We start from the raw sequence: 14,303 nt of genomic DNA on the forward strand, positions 1-14,303 counted from the left end.
CAGGGAGTGTGGTGTGTTCTCCCTGTGTCTGCATGGGTTTTGTCCCAGCAGGCGGTGACTATTTTCTCACCCGTGTGTTACAGGAGGCAAAGCGCTTCTCCAACATCGATAAGTCCTGGGTGAAGATCATGACTCGAGCTCATGAGATGCCTAACGTGGTACAGTCCTGTGTGGGGGATGAGACTATGGGTCAGCTCCTGCCTCATCTCCTCGAACAGCTTGAGATCTGTCAGAAATCCCTCACTGGGTATGATTTCCACTCCTTCCAATCCACTCTGATGGGATCTACATTCTCGCCTAGTCCCAGCTGAGACAGCATAAGATCAAAGTTTGTCCTGTTCTATGTCAGTTCACAATGTAAACACTGTACTGACTGTGCCGTTATTTTTTACAGGTATCTGGAGAAGAAGCGTCTGATGTTTCCACGTTTCTTCTTTGTGTCAGACCCGGCTCTGCTGGAGATTTTGGGCCAGGCGTCCGATTCCCACACCATACAAGCTCACCTGCTCAACATCTTTGACAACATCAAAAGTGTTCGCTTTCACGATAAGGTAATGACATGTTTGGCTTTTACATGATTTTCATCAGCACAGGTGTGAGTGAAAGGGTGAGTGTGTGATGCCCTGCAGTGGACTGGTCTTAATTTTATCTTGGGGCAAGCATCAGTGCGCTCAAACTACTCAGACTACTCCTGCACAAGAAGAAATACACAGTTCATAACATCACATTATTGTGTGTTATTTTCGGACAGACATAGATACCTGGTACAGGATCTGTGCCAAAATAGACACATAATATGAAAGATAAATGTACTGTTTGAGAATATCTAGGAAATATAAAACGTCCCTGTCTGTCATTGTCTCAGATATACGACAGGATCCTGGCCATCTCGTCACGTGAAGGGGAAACGGTGGAGCTGGACCGGCCAGTCACAGCCGAGGGCAACGTGGAAGTCTGGCTCAATGCTCTTCTGAAAGAATCCCAGAGGTCCTTGCACCTTGTCATTCGTCAGGCAGCCACAGGCATTCAAGACCCTGGCTTTCAACTCATCAACTTCATAGACTCCTTCCCTGCGCAGGTTCTCTGGACATTTCCATAAGAGTTATTATACTTTTCTGTGTCAAATGTTTAATCAGGAATTGTCAAAACAACCTCAGCTATTACTGCCTCTAATAGAAGAAGGCAAGCCGAATAGAAACACTGTAATTTTAGGCTGGTTGGTATTATTGTGGCAATAAATTGGCTCCACGAGTGGCAGTGATTTGGGTCAGTTCACTGATTTCTAATTAGGATCCCTAATGGGATCATTTGTCTAGGACTGATGGATGGATTACACGCTAACCTTCCTTTATTAGAGGCCAAGCTTTTAGGCCACGCTGTCCTTCTGTGTATCAGACAAATTTCAGATCATTATCTTCAGTCCACAACTCTGTGTAGTAGATCCTAAATAAGTGTGTAGACCTGGTGGTCATTTTTAACGGCCTGTGCATTTGCATCTCTGTGCTGTCAGGTTGGTTTGCTGGGTATCCAGATGATCTGGACGAGAGACTCTGAAGAGGCTTTGACTAATGCTCGGTATGACCGTAAGATCATGACCAAGACCAACCAGTCCTTCCTGGAGCTCCTCAATACTCTGATTGATATGACCACCAAGGACTTGGGGGTAATGGAACGGACCAAATACGAAACCTTGATCACCATTCACGTGCATCAGAGGGACATCTTTGACGACTTGGTGAGTCAATATGAGTAGACTCCTTATCTGAAACAGCAGAAGCTGCAGAGGGAAAATGAATGCCCGTTTTTGAACACATATTTCCAAGAGTTATTTTGGAACGGGATCAGATATGAATGACAATAACGCACAGTTTTCGGAGCCCGGGATTAGCTGCCAAGTTTGGCCTCACTTTTAAATTGAAATAGTGTCATTAGACAGCACCGCTTCCATCTCTGTTGATGGGTCTGTCTGAATAAGAAATTGCTTGAGGAGCAGATTCCTCAACTTCAGAACCTTTGGCAACGAAGTCTGTTTACTTAGCTCTGTAATAGCTAGCAGGCGATCTTCCTAATGACTGAAAATGAGATTTCCTCTGAAGTCTTTTGCAGATATAACACAATATTTTTCTCTGCAGCAAAGTTTTGAATGTTGATTCACTCTCTGTTTCTGATGTTTTATAACTGAGGTTCAGCTTTCAAAGATAAAACACTGTGCCACAGTTGCACTACTATGTTGAAGTCTTGATGACGATGTCTTGAGACCTGCCTTACATAGTAGTGAAATACATGGATGAAAACCAGCAGACCACACATTCAGATTAATAGTCTCTTATAGGGCTCCAGATGAAAGTATGTGGGACAGCTGCTAGGATTTATTGGGATAAGATGAGCCATCCTGTGTCCTTTAGTTTGCAATAAGGGGAACCATTAGAATGGTCCAGCCCCCTTGTCTCCAGCCACAGAGCCAGACTCACTTTGATGCAAAAGTGTAAAAGCAGGCTTAAATGGTGTAAAAATACAGCGAGAGCTGAAGAAATGAGAGAACCAAGAGCAGTGAAACCAACATTGAACACTAGGCAGTACTTTTAAGTCTAAATAGAGCCTCTGTTGTTGCTATTCTGGGCTGAGCACTGCAGAAACTGCACAGAGTAACTTTTGGATTTCAGGACAGTGCTGTCAAAGTGAATGACATCCTTCAACTGTAGGGGGAGCCCCGGAGCAAATATACCAAATCTTACCTAGTGTTGCTTTAAAGGAACAAGCACTGAAACTGAACAGGGCTGTTAAGACAGGGGCTGTGGTGTTTGATCCTTGTGGTATTTTGACTAAAACAGAAACAGACTTTTTACTGGGAATATTTTCCATTGTAGAAAAAGGGAGGGATATCCATCATTTCTTTATTATTCACCTATCTTTCTGTCTTTCTGCAAATTACTCTTCTCTACTCTTCTGCTTTTTTTTTTTTTTTTAAATCCTCCAGTGCCGTTTGCACATCAAAAGCCCCAACGATTTCGAATGGCTGAAGCAGTGTCGCTTCTACTTCATCGAGGACTTGGATAAGATGATGATCAACATCACGGACGTGGGCTTCGTGTATCAGAACGAGTTTCTGGGCTGCACTGACAGATTGGTCATCACTCCACTCACAGACAGGTGACCAGTGAATGTGTAATAGATTACTCCAGACTAGCCCTGTTTAGGGGAATTAGAGGCATAACTAGAAAATGTGTTGATTTGACTGAACGATTAAAGGAAGTCCTCACTGTGATGCTCCTCTGACCTGTAATAGTGAGAACAGATAAACTGCAATATAGTTTCCAAGCCTTCTCGAAAAGATACATAGTGCAGTTTCTGCAGTGCTGAGCCCAAAGTAGCAAAGCCAGAGGTTCGGTTCTTCCTATTACAGATCAGAGGAGCATCAAAATGAGTCTGAAGCTGTACCTTTTAAGGTAAAAATACTAACTAGTGTTACTTTACACCTTGTCCCAGTCCCTTATCGACATGCAGATATAATCAGGTAAGTTTATGTAAATGAATTGTGTGTATACACTAGGCCTATCCCAGTCACATCCCAAAGATCAGGGCTCCGATCCTCCATTTCCGCTATGTGACAAACTCACACTCTCTCCTCATGTCTCCACTTCCTGTATGCATCATTCCAAATTAAAAGCCCTCTGGCGAGTTTTCATAAGACAGCAGTAACTGTGCTGGACTGAGCCGAACTGTGGTTTTTATTTATTTATTGTGACTCAAGCTGTGGTATTGGGATTAAATTACAATGTTGCACCAGGTGGAATTTATACGAGCTGTTTGTGAAGGTACCTTTTGTTTACTTTGTTATAAAAAAATAAAATAAAAGCTTGTATTGTCAGATGCTCAATATTAAAAGCCTCAGAGCGGCGTTGGGGCAAAAAAACTTGATCGGGACTTCACTGGTATATACAGTATTTCCAGGCAAACGAATCAAGGTGGTTTTGGTCCCAACTACATGGTATTAACCCATCATTGGAATCTGAAACACACACACACAGAGAACAGACATAGCATTGTATGCCTCAGCTGTATTTTCCTTTTCCTTTTGTCTCTGTAAAGCACTTTGAATTGCCGTTGCGCATGAAAGATACTCTACAAATAAATTACCCTTGCCTGGGTGTAACCTGTACTTGACTGATGTTAGCATGCTATAAAACAGTGTACTGTCCCTACATATATCAAGTGTATCATTTTAGCAGTTGTGGAGCGATGCGATAACTACTACTGCTGTGTAAAATGTCATATCTGGTAAACGTCATGTTTGTAATGTCATAACTGTGATGCTATTGTTCTTCTTTTGGATTAGGTGCTACATTACATTGGCCCAGGCCTTAGGGATGAGTATGGGGGGAGCTCCAGCTGGACCAGCGGGAACAGGAAAAACCGAGACCACCAAAGACATGGGCCGCTGTCTGGGGAAGTACGTGGTGGTCTTCAACTGCTCTGACCAGATGGACTTCAGAGGCCTGGGGAGAATATTTAAAGGCAAGATTAGTATAGTTTTTCAGATAATCTTTAATCTTTTGCATGTAGTTGTCAAAAATCATGAGGTTAATCCACATCGCTTCTTTGTTTTCAAAGGCCTTGCTCAGTCCGGCTCTTGGGGCTGCTTCGACGAGTTCAACCGTATCGATCTCCCTGTGCTCTCAGTGGCCGCCCAACAGATCGCCATTGTCCTCACCTGCAGGAAGGAGCGCAGGAAATCCTTCATCTTCACGGACGGAGACTCGGTGGAGATGAACCCTGAGTTCGGCATGTTCATCACCATGGTCAGCTCCATCATTCTTCCCACAACAGCCTTTTCTCATGCTACAATAACATCTTGGGTGACATAATCATACATTCATAGCATGCAGTTTAGTCGGTTATGAATAAGGACGGGCCAGGGTTGAGGCATCTGGGAAATCTTTGTGTGATGGTCACGAAAGAAGAACAGATAAACAAAAGCCCAGCGTTACAGCTGTAGAGCTTTGTGCAGTGGGAGAAAGGGCAATGACGGTTCTGCTCTCAAGTCCTCACCATGGTCAGCTCTTCTTTACGCCTCTCTCACCCCCTCTTCTTCAAGTCCAGTGTTCTTCTTCCATTCAAATGGAAACAACATTTTCTCTCTGAACACTGCCATGTAAATGATCCATTTCTTGTAATGGGCATATCTGCTTCTGCTTCTCTTCCCTCCAAACGGTGGCTCTCCCGCTGTGTTTCATTACTTATAAATGAGTGTTTTTATTCCCCGCTGGGTGTGTAAGGTGCAGGGTTCACTCCCTCGTGGAGAACACAGGCAGTGAGAATTACATCACTGTGGGTGTGGGGGGGGTCTATACTCCCACCACATGCTACGCCGTGGGTGCTGGAGTGGCACACTTAAAGCAAAGTAATCAAAGATAGCTCCACGAACACCATAAGCACATCTCATCGTTTGTGTGTATTTCTGAGAGGAAAGTTTTTTTTTTTCTCTCCAGTATAGCCAGTCGTCTCATGGCATTACCTGAGAATCAATTTTCTGCAATACACTTCAAACTTTTAAAACACACACATGAAAAAATAGACCATGCAGTAAGTTGCACGTGTAGTGTACAGGGGTGGGCCATTTATATGGATACACATTAATACAATGGGAATGGTTGGTGATATTAACTGTTTGTGGCACATTAGTATATGGGAGGGGAGGAACTTTTCAAGATGGGTGGTGACCATGGTGGCCATTTTGAAGTCGGCCATTTTGGATCCAGCTTCCTTTTTTTTTTAATGGGAAGAGGGTCATGTGACACATCAAACTTATTGGGAATTTCACAAGAAAAACATAGTGTGCTTCGTTTTAACTTTATAACTTTATTCTTTCATGAGTTATTTACAAGTTTCTGACCACTTTGTGTTGGATTGTCAATGCAACCCTCTTCTTCCACTCTTCACACACTGATAGCAATACTGCAGGAGAAATGCTAGCACAGGCTTCCAGTATCTGTAGTTTCAGGTGCTGCACCTCTTGACGGTATGGTGGGGTATATGGGGTACAAAGATAGTGGGGCCATTCTTCATCAATGGAAACCTCAAGGCCACTGGATATGCGAAATTGCTACAGGATGATGTGTTTCCCTCTTTATGCACTGAAGCTGGCACGTTCCCTGAGTTTTTCCAGCAAGATGGTGCACCACCACATTATGGGTGTCAGGTCCGAGCATTCCTAGATGAACAGTTTCCTGGAAAGTGGATTGGTCGTCGTGGGCCAGTTGAATGGCCCCCAAGGTCTCCCGATCTGACCCCCTTAGACTTTTATCTTTGGGGTCATCTGAAGCCAATTGCCGTGAAGATACGAGATGTGCATGGATGCAGGACGCCTGTGCTAGCATTTCTCCTGCGGTGTTACTATCAGTGTGTGAAGAGTGGGAGAAGAGGGTTGCATTGACAATCCAACACAATGGGCACAAACAGGAAGTTAATATCACCAACCATTCCCATTTTATTAAGGTGTATCCATATAAATGGCCCACCCTGTATAGCATTTAAAAGGAAGGCCTGTGTGTAAATATACAGTTAACTCATCCACATTGTGATGTGAGAAAATAAGAAATGAAATGTTAATTTTTTGAAAGCCTCAGACAACACGTGAAGGCCAGAAAATGACAAAAAAAGTACGTATGAAGTTCCTTTTCGTATGAAAATCCCTTTCAAATGATGTAACCGTTACTGCTCACATACTTCCCTGCTTCCTTTATTTTGGCATCTGTTTTCCACTAGAGGGCGCAGTTCAGAAGATTCTGACAATTACAAACATGGTGACGGTATAGGAGGCAGTTGTCTTTGAGGTCGTTATATATTCCTTAGTCTCAGCCACATCATTCACACAATTGCAGGCTTGTGATTGGTCCTTTTGCTTCCGTCAGTAGGCAGTTCTTGGTCACGTTAAATGGCCAAAGGTGTCAGACTCTCCCTGTAGAGTCTGGTAATTCAAGACACAGCCCACAGCATGACATGTGGACAGACACTAAATTTCATTACCAATGAGAGAAACCGAGGACAATCATGTCCAGTGCTTTTGGGCGTTACATAACCTTCATTACTAAGTGGTCCACCAAATGAGTGATCAATCTATGAGTGAGACTTGGACTACTGGCTAACTGCCCCCTCCCAGGATTTCCAGTGGTAATGCACCATTCCATAGTTCAGAAAATTGAGGAAACGAACACAGTGTTCCCTCTGTAGCTGTATCTGTATATTAATTTAACATTAAATGAACCTTAACAAACTGCTTTTGTGAAGGTCTTTGAGAGAACACTAAGATTCTTTAAAATAAGATTAAAGGAGATAAAACTTCAGTAAACCTGAAAAAACATGACATAGCATGAAAACGAAATTTCATAATTCCACTTCTGATGTGAAGAGAGTTTTTGAAGAGAAAATGTCAAAGTCAGGACATAAATGGAGATGCGATATATGACATATGCGTGTGTTCTCTTCACACTGTTTACTGTTTGTCTGTTTAGAACCCTGGTTACGCTGGCCGCCAGGAGCTCCCAGAGAACCTGAAGATCAACTTCCGCACTGTGGCCATGATGGTTCCTGACCGGCAGATCATCATTCGAGTGAAACTCGCCAGCTGTGGATTCATCGACAACATGGAGCTGGCCAGAAAGTTCTTCACCCTCTACAAGCTGTGTGAGGAGCAGCTCTCCAAACAGGTGACCTGTGACCCTCTGACACTTTTTAGTTCATTTCAGCTTACATTTGCATTTTAGTGCCTTTTCTCCACGGCTCTTTCTTTCTGTGTTAAAGTCGAGGGCACTTAACCTACACGAGGCAGATCAGCTTTACAAGAGCTGAATGAGGTGCAGGTTAAAAGGTGCACGCATTTCACTCCCTGCTTTTACAGGTTGAATATACTCAGCTTTAGAAGTGTCCTCTTTATAAAGATCCTTACTTTGGATTTCCAGTCATTGGCCATTTTATAAACTTCTTCTGCTTGTAGGTCCTTCATACACGTGTGCAGTTATTGTCCTGTATTAGCAGGAAAATACATATTGATGGAAATGTACAACTATGTAGACTTTTTATAACATGGTTTCAGCACCAGGCCCCTGCCTGAGCAGATACATCTGATGGTTGTAGATGAATCTGATTGCTGTGGGTGAATCTGATGGTCATGGGTGAATCTGATGGTTGTGGATGGATCTGATGGTTGTGGGTGAAGATAAATGGGTTTAGATTAATCTAATGTTTGTAGATTAATCTGATGGGTGTGGGTGAGTCTGATGGTTGTGGGTGAATCTACAAGTTGTATATGGATCTGATGGTTGTGGGTGAAGATAAATGGGTGTAGATGAATCTAACGGGTGTAGATAAATCTGATGTTTGTAGATGAATCTGATGGTTGTGGGTGAAGATAAATGGGTGTAGATGAATCTAACGGGTGTAGATAAATCTGATGTTTGTAGATGAATCTGATGGTTGTGGGTGAGTCTGATGGTTGTGGATGGATCTAATATTTGTAGATGAATCTGATGTTTGTGAGTGAGTCTGATGGTTGTAGTTGAATCTGATGGTTGTGGGTGAGTCTGATGGTTGTAGCTGAATCTGATGGTTGTGGGTGAGTCTGATGGTCGTGGATAGAACTGGTGTTTGTAGAAGAATCAGATAGTTTTAGATTAATCTGATGGTTGTGGGTAAGTCTGATGGTTGTGGGTGAGTCTGATGGTTGTAGTTGAATCTGATGGTTGTGGGTGAGTCTGATGGTTGGGGAAAGTCTGATGGTTGTGGGTGGATCTGATGGTTGCAGATGAATCTGATGGTTGTGGGTGAGTCTGATGGTTGTGGGGAGTCTGATGGTTGTGGGTGAGTCTGATGGTTGTGGATGGATCTAATGTTTGTGGGTGAGTCTGATGGTTATGGATAGAACTGATGTTTGTAGATTAATCAGATAGTGTAGATGTATCTGTTGGTTGTGGATGAGTAATGGTTGTGGATGGATCTGATGGTTGTGGGTGAAGATAAATGGGTGTAGATTAATTTAATGGGTGTAGATAAATCTGATGGTTGTAGGTGAATCTGATGGTTGTGGGTGAGTCTGATGGTTGTGGATGGATCTAATATTTGTAGATGAATCTGATGTTTGTGAGTGAGTCTGATGGTTGTAGTTGAATCTGATGGTTGTGGGTGAGTCTGATGGTTGTAGCTGAATCTGATGGTTGTGGGTGAGTCTGATGGTCGTGGATAGAACTGGTGTTTGTAGAAGAATCGGATAGTTTTAGATTAATCTGATGGTTGTGGGTAAGTCTGATGGTTGTAGTTGAATCTGATGGTTGTGGGTGAGTCTGATGGTTGGGGGGAGTCTGATGGTTGTGGGTGGATCTGATGGTTGCAGATGAATCTGATGGTTGTGGGTGAGTCTGATGGTTGTGGGGAGTCTGATGGTTGGGGGAGTCTGATGGTTGTGGTGGATCTGATGTTTGCAGATGAATCTGATGGTTGTGGGTGAGTCTGATGGTCGTGGATAGAACTGGTGTTTGTAGAAGAATCGGATAGTTTTAGATTAATCTGATGGTTGTGGGCAAGTCTGATGGTTGTGGGTGAGTCTGATGGTTGTAGTTGAATCTGATGGTTGTGGGTGAGTCTGATGGTTGGGGGAAGTCTGATGGTTGTGGGTGGATCTGATGGTTGCAGATGAATCTGATGGTTGTGGGTGAGTCTGATGGTTGTGGGTGAGTCTGATGGTTGGGGGGAGTCTGATGGTTGTGGGTGGATCTGATGTTTGCAGATGAATCTGATGGTTGTGGGTGAGTCTGATGGTTGTGGATGGATCTAATGTTTGTGGGTGAGTCTGATGGTTATGGATAGAACTGATGTTTGTAGATTAATCAGATAGTGTAGATGTATCTGATGGTTGTGGATGAATCTGATGGTTGTAGGTTAATCCGATGGTTGTGGGTGAGTCTGATGGTTGTAGTTGAATCTGATGGTTGTGGGTGAGTCTGATGGTTGTAGTTGAATCTGATGGTTGTGGGTGAGTCTGATGATTGTGGGTGAATCTGATGGTTGAAGGTTAATCTGGTACAGCTCTGCAAATCTAGCAGTTTCTACTGAGTGGATGGCAGCTATAGTGGTCCATTAAACAGTGATTAGTATCTCAATGTGCTCTGTTTTTTTTCTGTTCATAACCATTGCATTTTCCATGCTCTGTGTGTGTTGTCTGTAAACTCACAGGTTCACTATGATTTCGGACTGAGGAATATTCTGTCAGTCCTGCGCACACTGGGGGCTGCAAAACGATCCAATCCTGACGACACAGAGTCCACCATCGTCATGAGAGTGCTGAGGGATATGAACCTGTCCAAACTTGTAAGCAGATGTTTATATAAATAAAATAAGCACAAAACAATGTCTAAAAACTATCACACCTACATGCAGATGATAAAAAGTGGGGAGTTTGAATGATCATGAGGTGAAGATAGTATCGAGTAAAGTGTTCTTACTGAAGTGAAAGTGAAAGTAGCATTTTTGAGCGTGAATGAAAAAAGATCTGATCAAAATAGCCAGTGATCATTTGTAGCACCTACTGGTTTAAAATAAGAGTGTGTGTGACTGAGTGAGGGTGCCATGTCCTGTGCGCCCTGTAATTCCAGGTAGGCTCCGGACACACCACAACTTTGATCATGAGGAAACAGTTAGAGAAGTGAATGAATGAGTGAATGAACGAACCTCTAACACTAGGCTAACTTTTGGAATGATAACTTTTCCTCCAATTTGTTTGCATTCTTCATTAGCAGCCTTAGCAGCCTCGGCCGACATCACATTTATCCCCCCTCTAGTTCATCCATCACAGCCGTGCTATTTGAACTGACTTCATTATTCCGCTTAATCTGGGCTGTTTTCTGTGCTTTCCTCCCACGAGATTGATGAGGATGAGCCGCTGTTCCTGAGCCTGATCGAGGATCTCTTCCCTGGAATTCAGCTGGACAAGGCGGGATATCCCGAGCTAGAGGCAGCCATCGACAAACAGGTGAGCGGGTTCAACCTGGAAGGCAGTAGTCGAATCGAATCATTGTTGATGTTGGCACCACTGGTATTCCACTCTTCAGTGTTTCAGTGACAGAACATCTCCAGTGGGACATGGTTCTGAGAGTTTAAGTTTGATGTTTGCTAACTGTGAGTGTGTACAATGTCCAGCTTCTTTGCTACAGGGTGCTTTGAATAGTCTTGGTACATAGCAGCAGTTATGAACATCTCTTCCATTCACTGGATGCCACACTGGTGAGAACGGGACTGAAATGTGGATAGGAACTGCGTCTCTGTGATTGTTCTAAGGACCTGTGAGACCCAGTCGTTTAGTTTTGTTAGATTTCTGCATCATAATTCATTGGCGTAACGTAGAAAGACTGCCACCAGCTACTAATCAGCAGCTCTTATGGGGAATGACTCCGCCACCTCCTGGTGTGAACGTTGACTTTGTTTCGTTCATAATCACCATTTCTTTAGTGTCATTGCTGTAGTCAGGGTGAGGTACCCATGGAGTAGTGTGGCCACAAGGCCCGCGCAAGCCTCTGCATACAGATGAGTTCACTGCATAGCAGTTCATCAGCTTTTACAGCTAATTAGGATAAGTGCTTAGGCTCCCAGGGGTGGCTTTGGGAGGAGGGGCATATATTCAGCACTTAGTGAGGACAGAAAGTCTTCAGGATGATGGAAAACTTGAGAATGTGTTACAAAAGGAGCTTAGTCTAGCAACACCCCATACCTCCTAAGCACAGGATTATGAACTAGAGTGAGTGTATTTGTGTGTGTGTCTGACCTAGGTGACAGAAGCTGGTCTCATAAACCATCCTCCTTGGAGGCTGAAGGTGATCCAGCTGTTTGAGACTCAGAGAGTCAGGCACGGGATGATGGCACTAGGACCCAGCGGAGCAGGCAAAAGCACCTGCATCCACACACTGATGAAGGCAATGACTGGTGAGAGACCAACAGGGCACTGTTACTGATCAGAGCACCATCCGTCTTCTTAATCATATGTGTGCTGAATCATATGTACGTGTGTGTGTGTGTGTGTGTGTGTGTGTGTGTGTAGACTGTGGTGAGCCTCACAGAGAGATGAGAATGAATCCCAAAGCCATCACTGCCCCACAGATGTTTGGCCGACTGGACGTAGCCACCAATGACTGGACTGATGGCATTTTCTCCACCCTCTGGAGGAAGACCCTCAGAGCAAAAAAAGGTACACAACAGTGTGTATGTACATGTGTGTGTGAAAATGTAACACTAGCCAATTAAAGTACTATTACTACTGCAGCTAATAATGATAATGATTCATTCATTGTTCATTCATTTTCTGCAACTACTAATCCAGTTCAGGTGGGTCTGGAGCCTACCTAGGAACATACCCTAGAGAGGGTGCCAGTCCTTCACAGGGCAACACACACAAACACACACACATTCACTCACACACTCACACCTACGGACACTTTTGAGTCACCAATCCACCTACCAACTTGTGTTTTTGGACTGTGGGAGGAAACCGGAAACCCACGCAGACACAGGGAGAACACACCACACTCCTCACAGACAGTCACCCGGAGGAAACCCACGCAGACACAGGGAGAACACACCACACTCCTCACAGACAGTCACCTGGAGGAAACCCACGCAGACACAGGGAGAACACACCGCACTTCTCACAGACAGTCACCTGGAGGAAACCCACGTAGACACAGGGAGAACACACCACACTCCTCACAGACAGTCACCCGGAGGAAACCCACGCAGACACAGAGAGAACACACCACACTCCTCACAGACAGTCACCCGGAGGAAACCCACGCAGACACAGGGAGAACACACCACACTCCTCACAGACAGTCACCTGGAGGAAACCCACGTAGACACAGGGAGAACACACCACACTCCTCACAGACAGTCACCCGGAGGAAACCCACGCAGACACAGAGGGAACACACCACACTCCTCACAGACAGTCACCCGGAGGAAACCCACAGAGACACAGGGAGAACACACCACACTCCTCACAGACAGTCACCCGGAGGAAACCCACGCAGACACAGGGAGAACACACCACACTCCTCACAGACAGTCACCCGGAGGAAATCCACGCAGACACAGAGAGAACACACCACTCTCCTCACAGAGAGTGTCTCGAACCCACAACCTCCAAGTCCCTGGAGCTACGTGACGCTACCTTCTGCACCACCATGCCGCCTGGGACATTACTTATGTAATTTTCCATAAACTTTTCTGTAAGCACGACTAGTGTTACCTGACTCAGCAGCACCCCCTGTGGAGCAGTTGGGTGTGAGGTGCCTCAAGTTTATTTGAAATATGAATGACAAACCTACACAACAAACTCTGAAGGAGCTGTAATCTCTTCTCTTAAGACCTCACATGTTCTCACATGGTTGTGGCACGTAGGTGTATAGGAGCTCATCTCTTTATGAGCTGGGGTTTAGAATCCATGCAATGGATAGTTTAACTTCTGAAATGAGGCCAAGGCGCACTTGAAGCATTATGAAATATCTCATGTGCACATTGCATTTCAGTTTTTTCACTTGTAAGACTGCATCTCAATGAGGCGGCTGTGTTTGAAGTGTCAGACAGTGGAGAGCAGTATAGCACTCACTGCATTTTAATGTGGACTATGTACCATTCTGACATTTTGTTTTTTTAATGAAAATCTTTAAAAAGGGACATATTGACCTCTTCTCCACAGTGGAACACAGTTCTGGTTTTAAATTAAACATCTGTGACCTGCTTTGGTCAAAACCCCACAGCAGTGTTCTCCCTTTGTCTAAACAGCTCTGTTCAGAACGCCCGCTTTCAGCACCTGTTCCTTTAAATGATAATGAGATGCTTGCTGTTCAACAGTGAGGAGTGAGGAGCAGAAGCTCTGGTTTTTAGTTGTTTTTACTCAGTTGTCTTTCTTCTTCGTTCTATTTTGGAGGGGGCACCAGTCCTTCACAGGGCAACACAGGCACACACACACACATACACTCACACCTTTTGAGTCGCCAATCCACCTACCAACGTGTGTTTTTGGACTGTGGGAGGAAACAGGAGCACCCGGAGGAAACCCACGCAGACACAGGGAGAACACACCACACTCCTCACAGACAGTCACCCGGAGGAAACCCACGCAGACACAGGGAGAACACACCACACTCCTCACAGACAGTCACCCGGAGGAAACCCACGCAGACACAGAGAGAACACACCACACTCCTCACAGACAGTCACCCGGAGGAAACCCACGCAGACACAGGGAGAACACACCGCACTTC

At 44.5% G+C, this 14,303-nt stretch overlaps 1 protein-coding gene across 1 annotated transcript in view; it reads left to right on the top strand.

Moving 5' to 3' along the window:
• The window catches only part of dnah5 (dynein, axonemal, heavy chain 5), a 165,947-nt gene that overhangs the window by 56,049 nt on the left and 95,595 nt on the right, over positions 1-14,303 (top strand). Inside the window, exons 32-43 of the mRNA XM_066683026.1 lie at positions 84-247; positions 395-551; positions 866-1,078; positions 1,511-1,735; positions 2,978-3,150; positions 4,337-4,515; positions 4,612-4,799; positions 7,512-7,706; positions 10,225-10,359; positions 10,913-11,020; positions 11,814-11,967; positions 12,083-12,229. Of these exons, the coding sequence (XP_066539123.1) occupies positions 84-247; positions 395-551; positions 866-1,078; positions 1,511-1,735; positions 2,978-3,150; positions 4,337-4,515; positions 4,612-4,799; positions 7,512-7,706; positions 10,225-10,359; positions 10,913-11,020; positions 11,814-11,967; positions 12,083-12,229 (2,038 nt within the window). The remainder of the gene's footprint in view (positions 1-83; positions 248-394; positions 552-865; positions 1,079-1,510; positions 1,736-2,977; positions 3,151-4,336; positions 4,516-4,611; positions 4,800-7,511; positions 7,707-10,224; positions 10,360-10,912; positions 11,021-11,813; positions 11,968-12,082; positions 12,230-14,303) is intronic.

Source organism: Hoplias malabaricus, chromosome 10, assembly GCF_029633855.1.
Source record: "Hoplias malabaricus isolate fHopMal1 chromosome 10, fHopMal1.hap1, whole genome shotgun sequence".
Classification (NCBI taxonomy): Eukaryota; Metazoa; Chordata; class Actinopteri; order Characiformes; family Erythrinidae; genus Hoplias; species Hoplias malabaricus.